The 24,567-nt window shown below is 41.0% G+C and overlaps 1 protein-coding gene across 2 annotated transcripts in view; it reads left to right on the top strand.

Moving 5' to 3' along the window:
• LMTK2 (lemur tyrosine kinase 2) overlaps window positions 1-24,567 on the top strand; it is a 98,224-nt gene that overhangs the window by 16,202 nt on the left and 57,455 nt on the right. For both annotated transcript variants that reach the window (XM_017533722.2, XM_017533721.2), the window contains exons 2-3: window positions 13,388-13,515; window positions 17,291-17,435. In XM_017533722.2, coding sequence (XP_017389211.1) covers window positions 13,388-13,515; window positions 17,291-17,435 — 273 coding nt within the window. The remainder of the gene's footprint in view (window positions 1-13,387; window positions 13,516-17,290; window positions 17,436-24,567) is intronic.

The raw sequence follows: 24,567 nt of genomic DNA, 5'->3' as shown, positions 1-24,567 counted from the left end.
TAGAGACCGGGTTTCACCATGTTGACCAGGATGGTCTCGATCTCTTGACCTCGTGATCCACCCGCCTCGGCCTCCCAAAGTGCTGGGATTACAGGCTTGAGCCACCGCGCCCGGCCTCTTATTAGTTTTTTATGAACACATCATTAATTTATCCCATGCTTCTCGGCAGGATCTTAAGTCTCCTCTCTGGGTGTTTGGCTGTTGTGTTCTGCAACCCTTGTGCCCTATGCCAGTCTTGCAGTGGTGTCTCTATGGCCACTGTCCAGCCTATGGAGAGGTCTGAAGCTTTTCCGACTTCCTCTGTGTCTAGATTCTGAACAGTTGTAAAACTGTGCCTTGGTATGAATGTCTTTACATTCATTTCATTAATCAACATGGATGTACAGTGGGCCCTTTGAACCTTGAAAGTTGTGTGCTTTAGTTCCGGAAAATTTTCATACACACACACACACACACACACACACACACACACACACAGAGAGACATACTCATGTATGTGTATACATGCACACACTTTTTGGGAAGAATTGTCTTCTGTTCCTTTTCTTTGTTCTTTCCATCTAAAGCTTCTATCAGCAGATTGTTGGATGTTTTAGAATGAGCTTCTACTTCTGTTGATTTTTTTTGTCTGTGTTCTGCTATACACAAGTATTTTGTTCAGTTTCATTTGATTTCCTGGAGGCCTCCTCCCCCTATATTTTAAATAGCATCTTTCTTCTCATGAGTATACTGTCTCTTCTGATTTCTGAGAATGTTATAGTTGTTGTTTTTATTATTTTTTAATCCCTGCATTGTCTCTTTCCCTCAGGTTCCTTTGGATCTGTTTGGGTTGGGCACTGTCTTTTACCCAAGAGGTTTTTCAAATGTCAGATGGTACTCAAAGTCTGTTTCTGTTTCAGAGAAGGGAGTTAATAAATAGATTGGAGGTGTCCTCCATGCCCCTTTTCCTTCCAGCTTTACCACACATCTGCCAGTAAGTCCTGGCTCCGCCTGCTTTCGTCCCCTACGCTGTCATGGAGCGGCAAGAGCTTGCACTCTGAGCCTCACCATGTAGTGTCTGACCTTGGAGAAGTACTTTGCCTCTTCAGTGCTCCGTTTCTTCATTTTAAAATGGGGTTCATTAGGCACGGTGGCTCATGACTGTGTCCCAGCACTTTGGGAGGACAGGGCGGGGAGAATCACTTGAGGCCAGGGGTTTGAGACAAGCCCAGGTAACACAGAGTCCATCCTACAAAGTAATTTTAAAAAATTAGCCAAGGGCGGTGGCCCTTGCCTGTCATTTCAGCACTTTGGGAGGCCAAGGTGAGAGGATCATTTGAGGCCAAGAGGTGGAGACCAGCCTGGGCAATATAGTGAGACCCTGTCTTTACAAAATATGAAAAAATTATCTGGGCCTTGTGGTGCACACCTGTAGTCCCAGTTACTTGGGAGGGTGAGGTGGGAAGATTGCTTGAGCCCAGGAGTTCAAAGCTGCAGTGAGCTACCATTATACCACTGACTCCAGCCTGGGCAATAGAGCAAGACTGTCTCTGAAAAAAAAAAAAAATAAAGTAACTTAAAATGGGACTAATGATACTACCTACCTCAAAGAGTTGTTATGGAATTGGAAGAGTTTAGGAAACTGCCTGGAACATTGTAGGCACTATGTAAATATTGACTATTTTTATAACCCTCCTGGGACTAAATCACTATCATTTGTTGCATGAGTTAGTTGTAATAGCAGAAATGTGTTCCCTGGTCATTCCATGTAAAACAACAGCCTCCCCAGTCCCTTGTTTTATTTTTCGCTATTGCTTCTCGCCATCTGAGGTATCATGTATTTACTTAGTTGCTTATTGCCTGCCCTGTGTGCACGGACTTTGCTTTTTTTTTCCACCTCTGTATTCTCAGAACCTATGGCAGCACCTGTCTTATCAAAGATGCTTAGTAAATGTTTGTTGAATGAATGAATGTGTTAGATGTGGCTTTCTAACTGGTGGGCTTCACAGTAGGGTGACTATACAGCCATTTCAGTAGGTGACTCCGCTGTCCCATAACCCTCTTAACTATCTGGAGGTCTTTTATCTTGGGCTGGATACCTGAGTATCTGGAAGCACCTAATTACATACTGAATTGTCTTTGGGCTTATTTTTCTGTATGATGTAAAGACATCCAGTTGCAGCATTATCAACAGGAAACCCTCAATGATCTTGCCTTTGTGCTATAGAACCTTCTCAAGGTCACAGTTGCAAGCAGTTTCTGACTTAGTTTTGAAGATAGTACTTAAAAATTAAAACTTCATTGTAGAGAATTTTGAACATACACAGAAGTAGAGAGAAGAGTGTAATGAATTCTGTCCCCCCAAACCCATGCCCAGCTGTCTCTTGCGGCCAGTCCCGCTGCAACACCACCACCATGTACTTTCTCTCTACGCGAGAACTTTGAAGGATACGTTGCCTAAGATCGCATTTCAGTTATATTTGCAAGAACTTAGGCTTTAGGAAGCTAGAAGGGCTCTGAGAACACAGACTCCATCAAGGGATTGTTGGAGATTTTAAATAAAAAGTAGACATGTTTTTCTAGGCTATTTAAGACCTGACCTCCATGGGAAGTAAGGAGTGGACATTTAGGGCGCCTCTCCATCCTTTGGGCTGTGTTGTACAGAAGTAGGATTGGCTAAGGGTTGCGAATCTAGTACTGCCAGTAGCTGGCTGCACATCTCTGTAGATTTCCATGGGAAGTTGTGTGGCAAAGCAGAATATCGTTCCCCTAGACGTTGGTGGTCCATTGAAGGGATAGTTGTGGGGATGCAGCCCTGGGAACCTGGCTGTGTGTGTCTCCTTCCAGGACTAGATGCTTCCTGTTCTTGCATTGGCTTCCTGGACTGTGGAACCACTGTTCAAAGCTGTTACAAACGTGGAAGCGCTGTGGATGATTCCACAACTTAGCTATGCCAACAGCTTAACTGAGACTCCAGTTCACGGACATCCAGCCCATTATTTCTTGGGGTGTGGGGGCCCAGTGGTCCCGCAGAAGTCGTTCAAGCCCAACATTCTTTTGGCCACACCGTGCTACCTTAGATGAGCTTTTCTGTGGTAGTCTCCATCCTAGTGTTTTAAAACAGGAATGAAATGACTCTTCGATAACAAATTTTAGTGGAATAGACCGAGAGAAACCAGCAGCTTCGTATAAAATGATCTCATTCACAGGTATTTAATTAGCACTCAAATTATATAACCTTTCTGCAAGTGTGAGAGAGCAGTTGGGCTGGCTGACCTTGAAAATCACTTTTGAGCAAGAGGAACACTTCCCTGTCTGTGATGAGCACACAGTGAGATCTGTTTTTCTAGGCTGTTGATATTCAGGCTTAGGGGTCTTTGTGGAATCTCTGATTCATCAACTGGATCATCAGTGCATTATTTTCTGTTCTGTGTAGTTGAGTATATTTAGTGCCATGCTTCATTTCCCCTTTCCTTTCCAATATTAGAATACCTTAGGGAGATTCTAGGTTATTTAATGTTCTTATAAATAGATGTATTGTTATATTATGACAAGGAAAACATTTTGTGACTTAAAATTCTGTGTACAGGAAACCTTGATGATAGATGGGTTCATAAGTTTCAGGTGTTAAATAAAAATGTGTGATCTGCAATAATTGATTGTTCACATTTTTTCCCCAAGTAGTGTAATGATGATTCATTTTATTGTCTCTGGGCTGCAGTGCTAACTAGCACTGTCAGTGTGTTGAAAGAGGAAGGCGGACGTAGAGGTCCTAACATACTAAGAGAAAAAGGCCCAAATGATGTGTCTTAGAGATGGGCTTTATGTGAACCATTTAGAAGGTTGGGACCCTGAGCTTCCCTCAGTTCTATGAGTTTTCTTTGTCTAAGTAGCCACCATTGTTAACTTTTAAGTGGGCACAGAATTCTGTTATGCAAATTTCTGAGGTGAGAGAGTCTGGGCAAAACGGAAAACAGGCGAGATGTGTGAGGACCTGAGCCTTGCTGTACACTTGCTTTCCCAGTGAGAAGGCAGGATGCCCTCATGCTCATGCCTATGCTGTCAAGGATGGACCCCTGCCAGGGGTACTGGCTTTCTTCAATTAATACATTGACCTAGCTGGGCATGGTGGCGCGTGCCTGTAATCCCAGCGACTCAGGAGGCTGGGGCAGGAGAATTGCCTGAACCCGGGAGGCGGAGGTTGCGGTGAGCCGAGATCACGCCATTGCACTCCAGCCTGGGTAATAAGAGCGAAACTCCGTCTCAAAAAAAAAAAAAAAAAAAAAAAAAAAAACTCGTTCAAAAAAAAAAAAAAAAAAAAAAAAAAATACATTGACCTATTTATTGTATATGTTAAGATAACTAAAGGAGTGGAATTGGAGTGTTCCTAACACAAAGAAATGATCAATGCTTGTGGTGGCAGATACCCCAAATACCCTGATGTGGTTATTACACTTCATATCCCTCTATCAAAGTGTCACACATACGCCATAAATATGTACACCTATTTGTACCCTTAAAAATAAAAACTTAAAAGGGTGAAAAGATGAGTAAATTGACACAGTGCTAGGGGCTGAGTTGTACAGCTCCAGGTACCTCAAACTGTGACTGTATTTGGAGATAGGGCTTTTAAATAGGTGAATAAGTTAAGATGAAGCCCTAAGGGCGTGCCCTAGTCCATTCTGACTGGTGTCCTTCTAAAAAGGGGAAACTTAGATACACATAGAGACACCAGGGATGCACACAGAAGAAAGACCTTTGAGAAGGCAGGGAGAAGATGGCTGTCCGCAGCCAAGGAGAGAGGCCTCAGGAGAAACCAGCCCTGCCAACACCTGGTTTTGGACTTCTAGACTCTAGAACTATGAGAAAGTCAGGTTCTGTTGTTTAAGCCCCAGTCTGTATTATTTTGTTTTACCAGCCCTAGCAAACTAACACACGCAGTGTTCAGACTAAAACACATTTAAATCACATCTTAGATGGCACCAGTTAAGATTCCTGTTTTGTTCCTAAACGAATGTTGGTGTAGAGGTCCAAGGGCTGTGGCTCTGCCTGTGTGTGGGGCTTTCTTCTCAGTCCTGCACCTCTGACGGCTCCCTGGGGAAGAGGGTGCCTTTGGAGTCTCGCTTTGCTAGCACTGAGTAGAATGCTCTGATGGCTTTCAGGGAGATGAGGCTATGCAGGAATGTGGTGCATGTGGGTAAACACCCATTTTTGAGAGAGAACATAAATTGGAGGAAATCCACTTTTTGAGAGAATGTATTTTTTAATAAAATACCTTAGTTACGCAGCTGAAGGAAAGTGGGTACGTTTGTGGGAGTTCTTAGAGACCTGGGGAATAAGCGTTTCACCACCCCAATACAATGTATGCTAATAGTGGAAAAACGGTGCCAAGTAAGAGTGTAAAGTTATTGAAGTAGTGCTTCTCTTATAATCTTATTTGTTTGACCCTGAAAACATAAGTTTATTATTATTTTTTTTTTTGAGAGAGTCTAATTCAGTCACGCAGGCTGTCACCCAAGCTGTAGTGCAATGGCACGATCATGGACCACTGCATCCTCAACGTCCCAGGCTCAAGCCATCCTCCTACCTCAGCCTCTTGAGTAGCTGGGACTACAGGCTTATGCCACCATGCCCAGCTAATTTTTTGTATTTTTTTTTTGTAGAGATCCAGGCTGGTTTTGAACTCCTGAGCTCAAGCAATTCACCTGCCTCAGCCTCCTAAAGCACTGGGATTACAGGTGTGAGTTGCCGTACATGGCCCATAAGTTTATTCATTTTTGTTTTGTTTTGTTTGTTTGGAGATAGAGTCTCACTCTGTTGCCCAGGCTGGAGTGCAGTGGTATGATTGTAGCTTACTTCAGCCTTGACCTCCTGGGCTTAGGTGAATGTCCTGCCTCAACCTCCCAAGTACACACTACAGGTGTGTGCCACCATGCCTGGTTAATTTTCCACATTTTTTGTAGAGATGACGTCTTACTATGTTGCCCAGGCTGGTCTTGAACTTCTGCACTCAAGTGATCCTCCTACCTCAGCCTCCCAAAGCACTGGGATTACAGGTGTGAGCTGCTGTGCTTAGCCCATAAGTTTATTCCGTGATTCAGTAGGTTGGTTATGGTCTCTTTCTGTGTGTTTTTTTTTTTCCTGTATTTTTTTTTCCTGTATGGTTAGTTTTCCTGTATTCCCTTGCTTGCTTATTTTCCCTGACTTGCTCATGCCCCTTCATTTCTCTCTCTCTGACTTTTTTCTCTTTTTCCTTATCCCCGACTTCTACCTGAATGCTAGGCGCTGGGCCAGGCTCTGGGGAGTCATTGGTGGATTATACAAGCCCGGCCCGTGACACCATTCATCATGTAGCCTAGTAGGGAAGGCATATGGGTATTTACAATATGGACAGATTCCATGGGGTGTTGCAGGGTAATTGGGGGAGCACAGGCAGGTACTCCATCCATGGGCTTCAAGGATGGTTTCCGAGTTGAGCTCTGGTGGGCAGGGATGAATGGGTTGGGCGGGGTGGTGTCATGGTAGCGTCTCTGGGTAGGGGAAGATACAAGAATGAAGTGGCAGAAGATCCATCTGGAAGGATGGAGAGAGGGTCATTGTAGCTTGTAGTAGAGAGCTGGGGAGGAGTGATGGGAGTCGGGGCTGGAGAGCTCAGGAGTAGCCAGGCAATGATGGATGTTGAAGCCTTGTTAAGGAGTTTTGACATTAGGTTAAAGATGGTGAGAAGCCTGGGGTACAAAATTCAGCAAGTAGGAAAGGATATAGCATCTCTGACTGTTGTCCCCCCGCCACTTCGTTTCCATCCTTGCAGACAACTGCTGTTGACAGGTGCACCTACTGGTCTCTGGCTCTTGTTTTTCCTTATTTTCATTTAAACATCTATCCTAGAGATGGGTTGGATTGTGTTCCCTCCAAATTCATGCGTGGAAACCCTAACCCCAGTGCCTCAGAATGTGACCCTATTTGGAGAGAGGGTCTATATGTGGATGATCAAGTGAAAATGCAGTCATGAGGGTGGGTCCTAATCCAGAGTGACTGCTGTCCTTATATATAAGAAGGGGGAATTCGGACACGGACATACGTAGAGGGGAGATGATGGGAAGAGACTTAGGGAAAAGGCAGCGAGCTACCAGAAGCAAGGAGAGGTTTAGAATAGATACTGCCACCACAGCCCTCAGAAGGAACCAGTCCTGCTGACACCTTGATCTTGGACTTGTAGCTTCCAAAACAGAATAAATATTGGTCGTTTGAGTCATTCAGTTTGTGATGCTTGGTTATGGCAGCCCTAGCACATGAATGCCCTTATCAAGAGTAGACAAGAATATGGATTATAAATTATGGTATCTGTTTTTTTTATTTAAACTTTCTATTTAATGCATGGGAAAAGTTATTTGATAAATGAAAGCTTCAAGCATGCAAGACATAGATACTGTAATGAATTCCCACACAGCTTCCACCCAGCCTGAATTAGCTGCGGCCCATCTTTCTTCATGCTGCCTCCATCCACTTCCTCTACGCCTCGTGCTGTTTGGAAGCAAATTCCAGACATCATTAAGTAGGTCACTATCTCCAAAAAATAAGGACTACATTTAAAAACAACCACATGACCATTATCACTCCTAGGAGAAATGAATTGCATTTTCTTAATATGGTCAGTTATTTATTCAATGTTCAGATTTCTGATAGCCTGAAATGTCGTAAGTTTTAAAATAGGTTGAATCATGATTCAAATAACATCCATATGTTGGAGTTAGTGGGTAGATCTTCTAAGTCTCCTAATGTTTGCCACCCTCGGTCTCTTGATCTCTTTCCTTTTTTCAATTTCCTAGGTTTTTACTCCCCAAGTGTTTTTCATAGCCTGTATTTTGCTGACGACATTCTTGCAGTGATATTTAACATGTTTCACTATTCAAGGTGTTTTCTACACATTGACATTTGGATGTAGATGCTTGGTTTGATATTCTGTTTTTGTTTGCTTGTTTTGGGCAGTACTGTTTCATAGGTGGTGGTGTGTTTTTCCGTCAGGAGACACATGATGTCTTTGTTTCTGTGTTATCAGTTATTGATGTAAATTTGATGTGTCATAAAATATTATTTTGGATATCAAAACGATTTAAAAACGTGGATTCTTAATTCTTAGCTTTCATGCCATACAAAAACAAAAACTATGAGTGGGATTTCACCCACTGGACATAGTTTCCTGATTGCTGTTACCCCGAGAGGGAAAATGCTTAGACCACAGGGGTACCAAGCTCAATGTTCCAAAACTGTGACAAATTGTTTGCTAAGGTAGTTGTAACACCGGCAGTGAGTAAGCAGCTCTACTTCCTGAAATTGAGGTCTTTACATTGGCAGTTCACCTTAAAGGAAACCAAGGCTCTTTGGGGAAATAATCGATAGGAGGTCTCAAACAAAACTATAAAAGATGAGCCTGGAACATCCCAGGAAACAAGAATTCCACCGTGGCCTGCTGGGACTCTGTTGGAGGGCTTGGGAGCAAACCCCTTTAGAGGCCCTGCTTGCCAAAGATAGGACAATGTGAGTATCAATCAGAACAACCACAATGGGTGCTTTAAATCCATTAGCTCATAATGATATCACAGAACAGTGACAGCAGCTCTCCAAATCGCTCACTGCCAGAGGGTGCTAGTGAACTAACTCGTTTTTAAAAAACTGGTAAAGAGAAAGATTTAAGTATCTAGTCTGGCTTTTCCTTATGACTTGAACCACTGGGTAACCGAATAGTAAGTGTGAGGAAATTTCTGTTTATAAAAGTATATCCACTAGTGACTGAACAAGGACTGACAACATTGGAATATCCAGCATTTTGTAATCCCTAACGGATCTAGACATTGATCATCATTTCTTTTTATCTGTGGCCTTTGAATTTTTTTTATTGAATCCAAAAATGGTTTCACAGACAACTCTTCAGTTAATTACATGTGGGTCCAGTTTCATTTGAGGTTCTAGAGATCATGAATCGGATAATTGGGTTGGAGTTATAATGGCTGAATTAATAGGTGGTATTCCTGGCTTACTCTGAGTCATTACTGAGAAATTGCATTCTCTAAATTACCTGTTTCTAAAACAGATAATAGGTACCTACCTTGTAGAGTTTCCCAAGTTTTCTGCTTATTAAATCAAGTTCTAGATAGCTATTAAAATGCTTTGAAAACTAGTAAACGAAAACTCACAGAATGTGTTGTAGAGATGCTGGGTATTTTTTAATCAGTGTCTTGGGGGAAGCATACGTAGTACTCCAGACCTCAAGTTGTGCTGGCTCTCAATTTGTGTTGGGAAAAGCTGCCTAAATGTATGGCAACACCTGTTCTTGATGTTCTTTAGTAGATGACTAGCTTGATTTCTGCACTTCTCAGTGCTGTAGGCTGCAGTGTTAAAACTGCCTTTCTTCATTGGGTTTTAATGGCTGTAGTCAGCAACCATGTCAGGGCCTGGTTTCTAGTTTGACCACAGTGGTATGGGGATTTTATTTGTGGTTCCTCATGTGTAGAATTTACTTCCCCTTTGTGGTTTTTGCAAACTCATCTCACCTTCCAGCCTATATTTGATTTCCTCATTTTATGGAAGTCTTTTTTTTTCATTGCTAAATAGAGTTTTCTTTAAGCACAGTGCTTTTGGATTCATCAAAAGAAAAATACTGTAAGTAAAGTTTTAAAAAGGGATAACTAAAAATGTCTACAGTCCTTGAAGCTACCTAGTAAATTTCTCAGGCAGTAGTTTTAATGGGACAGTTAGATGCTGAGGGTGGATAGACGTGGTTCACATTGAGGAAATCTAAGTAAGGGGGAGTAGGTGCCCCTGCAGCCCCTAGCAGAAGTAAGTACAGCAAAAAGCTAGGGCAAAGCTTGGCATAGTTCATTGTTCTTAACCTGGTTATGACTCTTCATGCCTATCTAGTGACTCACAGAGGACACTTTCATGAATCATATAATTGGGCTGGCGTTCATACAGTCCTTATCCAGTTTTATAATAAATGGGTAGTTTGTGATGATTAAAGAAACAACAAAAACTCTGGGTGAAAGAGAGGAAAAAGGAATTCAAGATCAACTTTGCAGAGTTTGAAGAAGTATGAACTACCCTAATTAGTGACAGACTTGGGTTCAAAGGACAGTGGGCTGTTTTTAAGTGTTAATAGTTAACCACGTTGAGGCAGAGTAGTGGGGTCTCATGGAAAGAGAGAGAGCTTGCACTCCGCACACTTAAACTCAGGCTGGCCTGACACTGTCCTACCTGGGTTCATGGGCATATCAGGGTCTTCATCTGTGACGTGGAGCTGGTCATATTACCTCAAAGGTGTTGTGATGACCAAATGAAATAATACTGTATTTTATCAAATGTCAGATGAGGTTGATGATAAGTCAGACCTTTATTTTTGTACCATTTAAAAGAAAAAATGCTGCCAGTTAAAACTAATTTGGTTTGAAGTGTGAGATGCACCTGAAATTCAGAGATGCAGTGGACAAACTACGTATGAGTTTTTCTTTTTATTCTCCCTTACAATCCAGATGTGTCTTAAAAAATCAATTTTAAAAAAATGTATGTGAAAGTGCTTTGCTATATAATCCTCAGGAGTCAAATTTGATTTTTATTATGTGAATCGGCAGTGAAGCACAGTTCTTCAGAATCAGTCCCAGTGGTCTGGTGCGGTGGCTTATGCTTGCAATCTCAGGATTGCAAGGAGCTCGAGACCCAGGAGTTCAAGACCAGCCTGGAAAACATAGTGAGACCCCCATCTCTTAATAGAAAAAAAAGAAGAAATTCCAGGAAAGAAGCACAGGCTTTACCTGTCTGGATGAGTGGACAGCTCATTGCAAGGAGAGAGAGAAGAAAATCGTTTCTCTTGGTCTTCAGTCATAAGAACTGGCTGTCAGTGGCTCAAGCTCCTCACTTAGTTTAGGCTTTCCAAATGGACACAAGTGTGTCTGTAGTTAGGGAATTCTTTTTCTCAGTGAAAGTTGACTTCCTCCAGATTGGTTTCTAGAGGAAGCACCAAGTTACCTCATGTGGTAAATGTATGGGCTTTCCTCTGTTTTAGACTTTGTTGATTGAGAACTTGGAGATTCACGACACCCCTTGGTTAACTATATTATTCTTAAGCACAGTTGTAACAATGGTGTTTCAGCATTGCTTTCACAAAGGGACCTTTTGTTATTGAAAAAGAACTTATTTCTGTTTGCAGTTCATTTTAGACTTCCCGGATCTTCACTGAAGCTTGTTTTAGATTCAAGAATGTGTTTTGCTCTCCTAGGAGTTTGGGTTAGTTTTTCTTTTCTTCAAGTACCCTAGCTTCATTTAAGAAAAAAGTAGCCTCGTTAATTTATCTCTCTGCCTTCCTTTTGGTGCATTTGAACACTTAGTTAGCCATAGATGAGGATCTATTTTTGTGTTTTGAGACAGAGTCTTGCGGTGTCACCCAGACTGGAGTGCAGTGATGTGCTCACAGCTCACTGCAGCCTCCTCCTCCTGGCATCAAGCCATCCTCCCACCTCAGGCTCGTGAGTAGCTGGGACTTCAGGCACGTGCCACCACTCCCAGCTAATTTTTATTTTTATTTTTTGTAGAGATGAAGTTTCACTTTGTTGCCCAGGCTGGTCTCTAACTCCTCAAGCGATCATCCCACTTTTGCCTCCCAGAATGCTGAGATTATAGGCATGCTCACTGCCTGCCATAGATGAGGATTTTAAGGAAAAGTTTATTTCTCAGTAAAACTCCAGTAGCTGAGACTTTAACAGTTTGCTCTAACAAAGAAAAGGTTCTCAACTACCCTAGTTGAATAAGATGTTTTCCGGATAATGAAGAACTTGCTAAAAATAAGATGTAAAAATCTTTATGCTCTAGATAGGGATGGGAAAAGGCCAGGCGGTAAAATATTTTAGGCTTTGTGGCTCACAGGCAGTATCCTTGGCATATTCTTTTTTTTTTTTTTCCTTTTTCTTTTTTTTTAAATAGCCTCTTAAAGATACAGAAATCATTATTCTCCAGGGAGTGGGGGGAGGTCCCCCACGCAACAGCGGGCCGCACGCAGGCTGTAGTTTGCAGACCACCTCCTTCACTGCTTATTATGACCAGGGCTCCTTGGAGCACTGGCTGGTCCTTGGAGCACTGGCTGGTCCCCAAGCACAGTAGGGAAAATATGAGGAGGCTGGAGCTTCCTGTAGTACCCAGAAGTAAGGAAACATTGGAGACAAAGGGAAGGATGGGGTGTACCAAAAAGATCCAGGGGTCACCTTGACAGCTCCCAGTGGACAAGGCTGGAACCATTTGAGCCATAAAATATATGATGATGGCTTTGGATTACAACCCAGAGAATAAATATCCATAAATAAAGTGTATACATGACTGAATAAAATAAATAAGGGGAGGAGAGGCGACCAGTCTTCCTTACCAATTCTAAATAACAAATGTAGAAGAAACAAGGGAAATAGAAAATCGCCTTCCAGACATCACAGTATGTATTGCTGTAGGCAAGATGCACTGACCAATGCAAAAACTGGTGCCCAAGACCTGAAGGAGAAACAGGGCAGTTGCATTGCCCTCAAAGTTTCTTCCTCACATATTACTAATTACTGGAGAGTTTGTAAGCTGTGTCTGCAGACTCTAGCACTCCTCCCTCCAGCTTACATCCCTTCCCTGTGGGCCAGCACTGCTCTCAAGGAATAGAGTATGATAAGGGAAAGGTGGGCCTGCAGTGGTTTGGTGACGCCTAGTGGGAACCACCTGGCCCACAGGATCAGAGGTCACCTTACCAGGAGTAGGTCATGTGCCCTGCTGTGCAAGCAGGACAATTCACCCCCCTGGAATTCTCTAGCTCCTTTCCAGGCAACCACAACCTTGGTCTAATCCTGAGAAGACATTGGGTGACCCAGATTGAGAGACATTCTGCAAACTAACTGACCAGCACTCTTCAAAGGTGTCAAAGTTAAGAAACACAAGGAAAGACAAGAAACTGTCAGACTGGAAAAGATGAGGGGCACGTGGTGATTAAATGCAACATGGGTAGCTTGGAGTGAATCCTGAAAAGGAAAAAGGACTTCAGTGAGAATATAGTAAAATCTGGGTAAAGCCTGAAGTCCAGTTCATCTCATTGTTACCAGCTTTACTATCCTAGTTTTGATCAGTGTACCATGGTACTGTATGATGTTAACATTAGTGGAAGCTGGGTGAAGGGTGTGTGTGAACTCTCTTTTTTGTCTCTCTAACTCCACTGTAAATCTAACTTATTTCACAGGAAACAACAACTTCTTATCCTGGATGGATCATCAGCTTTATCTCAAGCATTATTTTATTAACCTGCGCACCCATTTGTATGTAGAGGAGAATTTATTGATTCACTACTTAAAGTTTATTTTGGAATGTACATGTTTTTAATATTTATCTCTCTTTTCAGGGGAGGCACCACCTGCTGCAGAAGTTTCCTCATCTTTCGTGATCCTGTGTGTGTGCAGTTTAATAATATTAATAGTGTTAATTGCAAACTGTGTATCCTGCTGTAAGGACCCAGAAATAGACTTTAAGGTGAGCACAGAGGGTAGGAACATTTAAAATGGTCTTCTGATATGTTTTTCAATGCAATAACTAGATATCACAGTCCTTTGGGAGCAGAGATCAGAGTTTTTTCTCCTAATGGCTAAATAGTAAATATTTTCTGCCTTAGTGAATAGTAAATATTGTTGGCCATACGGTTTCCAAAACAGCAGCTCATCTCTGCCAGGACAGACACTGTTAAAAAATGGTCTTGGCTTTGTGCCAGTAAGATTTTCTTTACACAAATAGGAGGTCTGGATTTGGTGCGCCAGCCGTAGTTCACTGTGCGTCCATCATTGACAGTAACCACTTGCCCGTGGTAAGTTTAGGTTTTTGCTGAGTGAGGAGTGGAGTGTGATGATTAAATTCACTTTCCATAAGGCCTATGAAGAAGAGCAGGTTGGTTGTTCCCCTCCGCCCCCAAACTTCTATAGGCTGGTAAATTTGTGGTCATTGAGATTACTGAGGCAAAGGGATCCCCCAGTGTGTTTTGTGAAAGAAGAAGGGAGGAGAAGGCTGCGGATGGTAAAGTCCTGGCCAGGAAGGGTAATAGAGAAGATCTGGTTGTAGCAGCAGACAGTAGAGTCTACCAGTGAACCAGCCGGGAAGGCCTCTGGAACTTACTGCATGTCTGCTGGAGTGCATTCGGGCTCTGTAAATACTTGTTATAAGGAATACAGTGTGCAGAGAAAATGGTTCTTAATGTCGAGCCCTGCTGACTGCACAGGGCTGGCTCAGGAGTCTGGAGGGCCAGTGGTTCAAACGGGGGGAAAAAGAAGGGCGTCTCCTGGATAAAGCCTTGTTTTCCCTGGACATGGGGCCCTGGTCTTTAGAACCTCATAGCTGTTTTTATGTGCTGTCTTTATCCCGAGCCTTCTGGTAGCCCTGAGGAGACAGAGATATGTTGTTTTCTTGGGTCAGCACTGGCCATATATACACAGAAGGCTGAGAACGCAGGAGGGCGTTCGGAAAAGACTAATGTAGATCAGTCCCTTTAGAAGATTTTGCTCCAGACCTGTAGAGTTTTACTCACAACATCAGTCCCTAGGCCTTAGAACCCCTACAGACACTGCTGTGGGCAGCTGCTGACTGCACTAGTATAGGGGCACAATTGTAGGTAGATAGTTTGTGGCCCTTGCCTGTGAGTCTTGGTGAGGGACTTTGCACAGAAACCTGGCCATTTCAGGACAAAGATAAAGCCTAATCAGTGTTGCTGATACCAAAATCTAGTCCCCATCTCACATTTCATGATGCCTTATTCTTACCTTAGATCATGCAAAGCTTTTTGAATTTCAGGATTGAATGCCGGGAGTTCATTGTGAGAGCCGGAAATCTGTATTGTTACCAAGCTTTCCTCGGCGATGCTGGTGCAGGGGCCGCAGTGTGTTAGAGGACTCTCCAGCTCTAGAGTCTGTGTGACTGCATAACCATTATTTCCATCTGTGGTTTGCTGATTTTCTCTAGATTTACAGCTGTGCAGTTTTACAGCTGATGGTCCGTGGAAGTCATTTTACAGACCAGGAAGCTACAGTCTGGTAACACAGGTGGCTTGCCCACATTTATCCAGCTAGCCAGCGGCATAACTTTAAAAGTGACCCAGGCTTATCTCATTTTTCTTCTTTTCTTTTTTCAGACAGAGTATCTCACTGTCACCCAGGCTGGAGTGCGGTGGCACGATCACACTTTACTGTAGCCTCAACCTCCCAGGCTCAAGCAATCCTCCCACCTTAGCCTTGCCAGTAGCTAAGGTTACTGTAGGCATATGCCATTGTGCCAGGCTAATTTTTGTATTTTTTTGTAGAGACAGGATTTCACCGTGTTGCCAAGGCTGGTCTTGAACTCCTGAGCTCAAGTGCTTTTCCTGCCTCTGCCTCCCAAAGTGCTAGGATTGCAGGCGTGAGCCACTGTGCCTGGCCATTTTTCTGATATTTATGCTACATTACCTGTCTGAATCTTTAGAATCATCTGTTGGTATATCTAGTGGTTTGTCATGCTGCTGCCAAATTTTGAATGGCAGTATTTTAAGGTAGGAGTGATGGGCAAAATCATTTTACAGAGAGAGCACTATTTAGGAATATCCAAAAGGAAAATTGAAGAATTTCCTCTGTTCAAAAATACCCTCACAGATTGAAGTTACAGTACCTCATTTTTCTTGCTCCCTGCTCTGTCAATACAAATAGCAATAATGTCCTTTAATGCATTGGAGAACATATATGAGAATAATGCCTTCTCACATGCATGTGGAAACATTAGTGTTAGAGAAATCTACCATTATAACTTAGTTTCTTTCTTGTATTGGATGGGGGCTAAGGAGAGGTGGTAGAAAAGAAAAACGAAAAGAAAGTTGTTTGTAGACTATTCAGTGCAGAACAGTCTTGCTCACTGATCTGTTCCCAGCTTCTGTTATGGTGCCTGGAGGGGTAACATGTTAATTATCTGAACAGATGACTTGACGAATGACTTGATAATTGGCCATGTCTATGGTAAATTAACTTGGACATCAAGGTATACCAGTTCCCAGAATGGTGACAGGAAGAGTTGTGATAGCTTCCCGGCAAACGTCATTTAAAAGGTTTCCACAGCTTTATTGGTGCATCCTCTTCTTTTGTTGTTGTTTGTTGAGACAGGGTCTTGCTCTGTCATCCAGCCTTGACTTCCTAGGCTCAAGCAATCTTTCCCCCTCAGCCTCCCAAGTAGCTAGCACTACTCCAGTAGTTCATGCCTCCACACCTGGCAAATTTAAAAAAATTATTATTTGTAGAAACAAGGACTTGCCGTGTTGCCCAAGGCTGGTCTAGAGCTCTTAGGTTCAAATGATCCACCTGCCTCAGCCTCCCAGAGTGCTGGTATTACAGCGTGAGCCACTGCGCCTGCCACATCCTCAATTGTAAAGTTGTCATCTTTGGAAAGCCAGATGTGCTTAAGTTAATTACACTTATGCGCCACACAGTTTTTTAGTGACCTTGTGATTCAGATCATGATGATTTTTCTAGCTAATTTAGTAATGTTTCCATTGTCACTCTTTTCAGAGAAATAGGACCCACTTAAAAATAACTTTTCTGAACCTTTTAACATTTATTTTGATAGAAATCACATTTCAATTAGAAATGCATATACAACTTAAAAATGATTCTTTTGATTCAGTATGCAAAGAATCATGTCAAAAGTAAATAATAATTTTAAAAGAATTGCTTGGCCAGGCACGGTGGCTCACACCTGTAATCCTAACACTTCGGGAGACTGAGATGGGAGGATTGTTTGAGCTCAGGAGTTTGAGACCAGCCTGGGCGACATAGGGAGACTCCACTTCTACAGAAAAAAATCAAAAAATTAACTGGGCATGGTGATGTGTGCCTATGGTCCCAGCTACTGAGGAGGCTGAGGTAGGAGGCTTGCTTGGGCCCTAGAGGTCCAGACTGCAGTGAGCCATGATTGTGCCACTGTGCTCCAGCCTGGGCAACAGCAAATCCTTGTCTCAAAAAAAAAATTTTTTTTTAAGCCTAAAAGAGTATGTTCATGTAAATTCCATTGCATTTAACTTCAGACTATCAGTTTAAAAAATTACATAAAATATGTATAATTTATTTTCCTGTCTTATGTATTCTGCTGTTTGGAGTCAGAAAACACAATTACATATGCTTTTTACTTGACATTAAGTACAAATAGGAAAAAAAAATTGTGACAGCAAGTTTCAAATGAATGCATAAATATGTTCCTATTGTAAGTGTAGCCAGTAGTTTTGAATGCTTGCTCTCTTTCATTTTAGGAATTTGAAGATAATTTTGATGATGAGATAGATTTCACACCACCAGCAGAAGATACTCCCTCTGTTCAGTCCCCAGCAGAGGTCTTCACACTTTCAGTACCAAATATTTCACTACCAGCTCCCTCACAATTCCAGCCTTCTGTAGGTAAGACTGTACAACCTAATGCCATATTTTCGTGAATTATTTCTGAGATGTGAGAGTGGGAGCCTTGCTATCGTAAAAATGGCACTGCCCATCTTCTCTTTGGTTTGTTTCTCTTCCGTCTGCTCCCAGTGAAGCTGAGTTCTAGTGGTCAGGCCCATTATATTCCTGCAATGGCTTTGTCTTCTCCTTTCTGGACCCTGGGTCTAGTATGAAAAGAAAATGGATCTCCTTGATTCACTGACATTGAACACCTTGACAGAACTCCTGGGCTCTGTTCTGGAGCTGGTTTCTCTGCTAGTTCTGGCCACAGCTCACCTTGCTGAGTAGGACTTTGCTGGCTTCCACTGGGATGCCCTGCATTTGGGGAGGAGAGGAATGTTTGGATAAGTTAATCAGATTGACTTTTCTAAGCTTCTTCAGATAGAGATTTGATTCTGTGTTAATTGATGTCTTGTTGAAAAATAGAATGTAGCTAGTGGTTCAAGAAGTAGGGTTTTCTGAGACTGCCACAAGAAGACTGTGTAAGTCTGTAGGTTCTAGGACCACCTTTTCTGGTGTGACACACACTGTGGGTTCTGCTTAGGGCAGAATAAACGCCCGAACTGATGATACCACTGCAGACAGGTATGACTACAAGTAAGAGCCAGATGGAACATGACATAGCTGGTGCATTCCATTTAAATATTGGTAAAGTAAGGTATATTTAATATTTATAGATTTTCCAACACTAAAAAAAAAAACCAAAAACACCTGTAGTTTTTAGCTTTAATTTCTGTGAATAACAATATCCTACTTCAATCAAAATAATGAAGTTTAAAATAAGGTCTAACATATTCTTGAGATAAGTATGCCTACTCTAAATCAAAATATTTTATCCTTGCCTGTTTGGTAATTTGCTTTCCTTTATACTTAAGAAAAACCTTGAGAGACTTCTCCAAGCTTTTACAGGCCTATAGTCTATCAACCGTGGATTAATTTCAAGTAACAGAATTCTAATTCAGATCAGCCTAAGTGGGAAAGGGAATTTTCTAACACGTGGACCCCGACCACAGGAAGAGCAGGGGTTCAGTTGACCTTGGAGACAGCTAGAACCAGGGCCTGTAACACTATCAGCATTTTAATTCATTTCTGATTTTCTTTTCTCTTTTTGTATCTGCTGAATCTCTCAGGCAGCTTCTCTGCTCAGTAGGAAGGTTGACTGCCAGTAGCTCCACGCCCATTCCCTTGTAGTTTTATAGCCACAGAGGAAAGGAGCTTCTTTCTCTCTTTCTTTGGACCAGAAAGAAAACCCTCTGGAGGGACATTCTGGTTGGCTTCAACTGAGTCACAGGATGCAGAGCCATCACTGGGCAGGAAGGTGGGGACAGACTGACAATTTCTCTTCGGGATCTACGGGGGATGGATGGGAGCACAGCCAGATGCGGGCAGGAGAGAAATCATGGTGACCTGGGCAGCCATTGTAATTTTGTTTATATACACACCCCTTTCTGTTTTACTGAAGCCCTGTACCCTAATATTCCTCTTCAAAGGAAGAAATTATTTTAAATTTCTCTTCATAGAATACTCAGAATATTTTTATTATCTTGGGATATGAGAGGCCTTTCCAAGCATGCACCAAATCCAGAATCCATAAAGGAACATATTGCCAAATCTGATTTACAAAATGAAATATTCTGTATAGAAAAAGACACCACACACAAATTGACAGAGTCGCAAAAAATACTTGTAAACTACAAACAGGATTAAAACAGTTACATATCAAGAGTACAGACAAATGTGTGAGAAAAAGTAACATGCTACTAGAATAAATAAGCCGAGGACCTGAAAGGAGAAACTCAAATGGCCAGTAAACATCGTAACCTCGTTATTTAAAATTAAAGAAAGCAGACTTAAGCTGATAGCAGATAAGTAAAGATGAGAAGAAATGACAGCAGGTAGTGATTGGTGAGCATGTGGAGAGTCACTGGTACTGTCATCTACTACGATCAGTGCAGCTATAAATCGATCAGTGCAGCTATAAATCGCTGAAGATGTTCTTTCTGGAGGGGCAGTCTGGCAACATGTATCAAAATATGAGACATGTTTACTCTTGATCCAGCAATTCCACTTTTAGTAATTTGTCTTTAGGAACTAATTGGGTAAGTGTGCAAATATGCATGTACAAAGGAATTTATTGCAGCATTGTTTGGCAGGGTGAGATGGAAACAGATTAAATGTCTGTCAGTATGTGCTTTGCTAAATTATAGTAAATCGATAAAATAGAGATTTATGTGTTCCTATAAAAGGATCAAGGTGAACTATATTTGACTATGAAAGGTATTTGTGATATATTACATGAAAAAGATATGCCACATACAAGCAAGCCTACAAGTTCTACCAGGTTTTTTCTTTTTTTCTATTTTTAAAATGTATTTTATTTTTTGCATAGATAGTATATTCACTTGGTTCAAAAACCATAACATTAAAAAAGTATATCTACTGAAAAGTTTCCCTGTGGCATTTGAATCTGATCTGGTTTCCACCGCTGCCTTCTCTAGGTAACAGCTGCACTTTTGGCTCTTGTTTTTTCATATATCTTTCTAGAATTTGTTGATGTTGGTATCTCCCCTCATTCCCATTTACATTTACTTTAATTTTTAATTTTTTTGTTTTTTTAAAGACTTTGTAGAGAAGTTTGAGGTTCACAGCAAAATTTAGAGGAAGATAGGTAGACATGTCTACACCCCCACCCACACACATGCATAGTCCCCTAGCCCTTTTTTTTAATTATTCAAAGGCGTCATGGTAAATTCATTATTCTGCATCTTGCTTTTTTTCACTTACCAATGTACCTTGGAGATCTTTCCATATCATTAAAGTGAATGTATTCTTGCTTCTAGGTTCGTACTATGTAAATTTTATGGCTTTAGCACAGTTTATTTCAACAGCCCCCTGTTGATTGATATTTGGCTTGTTTCTAATCTTATGCAGAAACAAATAAAGCTTGTATCTGTGGTATTTTGCAGGTGGTTGTTGTACTGGTATCTGTAGAATACATTTTTTAAAGTGGGTCAAAGAATGCATGTGTTTATAATTTTGATGGGTCTTGCCAGCTTACCCTCTGCAGGAGTTGTACTAATTTATATTCCTGCCAGTTGGGTATCTAATGGTAAATGCCATTGCATTTGAAGCTAAATTGGAATCAATTCTAACTAGATTGTTATAAATTTAGGATGTTAACTATAATCCCCATGGTAACCACTAAAAATTTTGCAGAAAAGGAAATGAAGAGAGAATCAAAATGGTACACTGAAAAAAAAAATCAATCACACATATACAAAAAAGGATTTTTTGATGAACAGGGTTCCTAATTTTAATATAGTAAATTTTATAGTTTTTTTTTAGAGTTTGAAATTTAAGTCCTTTTTAGAGTTAGGACTTTTTGTGGTCTTTAGAAATTCTTATTCTGTGATCAAAATAATACCTTTTAAAAAATATTTTAAGCTTTTGCTTTGACATTTAGATCTAAAACACATCTTGAGTTGATTTTTGAGGATGGTGTTAGGAGGAATCCAACTTCAGCTTTCCTTATAGATTGCTGTGGTTTTTCAGCTTCATTCATTCACTGATCCTTCCTTTTCTCTCTACCTCTGTATGTGTGTGGGTCTATTTTAGGCTTTCTATTCTCTGTCATTAATTTGTATATTTCTTGTCCCAGTATCACTCATTTAATCATAATAATGTCATAATAACATGAACTGCAAATATTTTCTCAAATTCTGTATGTTTTCTTTCATTCCCTTGATAGTGTCCTTTCATGCATGAAAGTTTTCCATTTTAATTTTGATGAAGTCTATTCTAGTTTATCTGTTTTTTACTTTTGTTGCTTGTGCTTTTGGTGTCATATTTAAGAAACTATTGCCAAATCCTTGGTCATGAAGATTTCTTCCTATGTTGTCTTCTATGAGTTTTTTAGTTTTAGCTCTTGCTCTTCGATCCATTTTGAATTAATTCTTTTATATGGTGTGAGATTAGGATCCTTCTTAATTCTTTTATATGTGGATATCCAGTTGTCTCAATTAACAGTGTTTCAGAGACTGTTCTTTTCCTGTTGATTGTCTTGCCACCCTTTTTGAAAATCAGTTTACCATATTTGTTTGGGTTTATTTAGGACTCTTGGCTGTATCCCATTGATCTGTATATCTATCCCTATGCAGGTACCACACCATTTTGTTTACTGTAGCTTTTGTTTTATAGTAAGTTTTGAAACCAAGATGTGTGAGAGTCTTTTTTTTCAAATTTTTTTTGCCTGTTTGAGATTCCTTACAATTCCAACTAAGTGTAAGGATCAGCCTTCCTATTTCTGTAAAACAGGCCATTGGGATTCTGATAGGGTTTTTGTTGTTGTTGTTGTTGTTGTTGTTTAAGTCTAGTCAAGTGAACCAGTGGCAGTAGAGAAGGAACAAAATAATCTGTAATGGTTGTAATCAAGGAATTTTTTTTTGATGTGCCATTTTGATTCCCTTCTCTTTCTCTTTGGATTATATTTTTAGATGTTTTCTTAGTGATTACAGTGATTACAATTAACATCCCAAATTGATAACACTTTTGAATTGATAGCAGCTTAGCTTCAACAGCACACAAAATCTGCTCCTATACAGCTCAGTCCCATCCCTTTATGTTGTTGTCACAAATTACGTCATTATACATTTTGTGCCTATTAACACAGTTATAATTTTTAATGCATTCATATTTTAAATTGTGTGGCAAATAAAAAGAGGAGCTAGACACCAGTAATTCAGGTATGATGGCACTCGCCTGTAGTCCCAGTTACTTGGGAGGCTGAGGCAGGAGAATCGCTTGAGCCTGGCAGGCTAAGGTTGCAGTGAGCCAAGATAGTACCACTGCACTCCAGGGTGACAGGGCAAGACTCTGCCTCAAAAAAAAAAAAAGAAAACAAAAAATATTAATTTAAAAAAATAACATCTTGTCTAATAATTAGTCTAATGTCCGTTTTCTCACTGACAGTTTCCGTTCATTCTTTTTTACCTGTGAATGGGCCATGTTTTTATTTCCTTCCATGTTTCATAATTTTTGTTGGAAACTGGACATTTTGAATAATATGTGCAAAAGAGAAATAGTAGAAAAGAAAGAAAATATAAAAAATATTCTCTAGGTTTTTGCAGATTTGCTCTGCTAGGGCACTCCTTCAACAAACACCTAGCCAGGCTGTTTACAGCTCTTTCTTAGCCTTCACTTCCTTCTTGTGTTGGGCCTGAAGACCAGCCCCAGCTGAAAGCCTGTGTTCTTCCCCAGCCTTTCTGAGCACACATCCTGCCCTGAGCATGCACATGGCTATCTGGGTTCTCATCTACACAGAAGCTTTCCAAAGCCCCTTCTCCCCCAAAACCTCACTCCCCAGCTTTTCTGCCAAAGCTTTCCGCGTGTGTACTATTGGCCTCAACTGTGTTTTTGCCCTAGATGGCAGAAGCTTGTTCTCATTTGCCTTTTGTTGCTTTTGAGGAATATGTGACCAGTCCATCCTCATAGAATTGTGAGATATGTGAAACAAAGAGAAGCACTTGTGGCAGTCCTTCAGGGGAACCCCAGTTAGGTCAAGGTAAACTTAGTTCCTTGGGAATAAGGCGCACTGTGCTCCCCATGGATCCTGGTACCCACCTGGGAACACAAGTCATCTTTAAGACTGTGGCTGCACTGAGGAGGGAGACTGGGGAAGTAGGGTAAGTTAAAGCCACAAAGATATTCTGCCCTGTGTCAATGGACTTTCTCCTGGTTTGCTTTAGTTGCTGAATACCTTTAACCATCTTCTGGAGTTTTTATAAGGTTAACACCGGCAGTTTAAAAAAAGTCTCTTAGTGTTTCTTGGAAGAGACAGCCACCAGAGGAGATGTCTCTGCTCCACCTTTCCACTGCTGTCTCTTTTCTTTGGTCAGTTAATTCAATAGATGTGCAGTTAAATGGTGCCAGAACAATTGGCTATTCACTGACAGACAAGTGAACTTTGATCGATACCTTGTACCATATGTAAAAATTAACTCAGAATGCACATAAACCTAAATGTAGGACCTAAAGTTATAAAACTTTTAGAAGAAACTCTTTATAATCTTTAGTTAGACAAAGATTTGTTAGAAAGGACACCAAAAGCATCATTCACAAAAGGAAATACTTACACATTGGACCTTATCAAAATTAAAGCTTTTTGGAAATTAAAATAAAAAATTTAAATTTAAAGTGTTTTGGAAGACATTGTTCTCCCAAACATTGTTCTTTTGACAAGATAATGAAAAGTCAAGCCATGGATTGGGAGAAAACGTTTGCAAATTATTTATTTGCTAAAGGACTTGGTTTCAGAAGATAGAAGTTTCAAAACTCAATAATAAGAAACAGCCCAATACAAATGAGGCAAAGATTTGCATAAATATTTCAACTCAGAAGATATACAGATGCAGATAAGCAAATGAAAAGGGACTTGACATCATTAGTCATTAGGGAAATAAAAATTAAAACTAAAGTAAGATTGCATACCCTTTAGAACGGCTAAAATGGAAAAGACTGACTGCAGCAAGTGATGGCAAAGAGACAGAACAACTGGAACCTCATGCACTACTCATGCTTTAGCAAGCAGTTGGCAGCTTCTTTAAAAGTTAAAGAGACACCTCCCATATGATCTCACCATTCCACTCCTTGGCATTTATTCAAGAGAAATGAAGGCATTTGTCCCTACAAAGATTTGCATGTATGTATTTATAGCACCTTGATTTGTCAGAGCCTCAACATGTAAATGACATGAATGTCCATCTACTTATGAATGAACAAACAGACTGTGGTATGTTCGTTCAGTGGAAAATTCTTCTGTGATAAAAATAAGAATAGGCCGGGCGCGGTGGCTGACGCCTATAATCCCAGCACTTTGGGAGGCCGAGGCAGGTGGATCACGAGGTCAAGAGATTGAGACCATCCTGGTCAACAAGGTGAAACCTCGTCTCTACTAAAAATACAAAAATTAGCTGGGCATGATGGTGCGTGCCTGTAGTCCCAGCTACTCGGGAGGCTGAGGCAGGAGAATTGCTTGAACCCAGGAGGCGGAGGTTGTGGTGAGCCGAGATCATGCCATTGCAACTCCAGTCTGGGC

The sequence above is a fragment of the Cebus imitator genome, unplaced genomic scaffold, assembly GCF_001604975.1.
Source record: "Cebus imitator isolate Cc_AM_T3 unplaced genomic scaffold, Cebus_imitator-1.0 Scaffold82, whole genome shotgun sequence".
Lineage (NCBI taxonomy): Eukaryota > Metazoa > Chordata > Mammalia > Primates > Cebidae > Cebus > Cebus imitator.
This window is presented reverse-complemented; position numbering and strand designations above follow the sequence as displayed.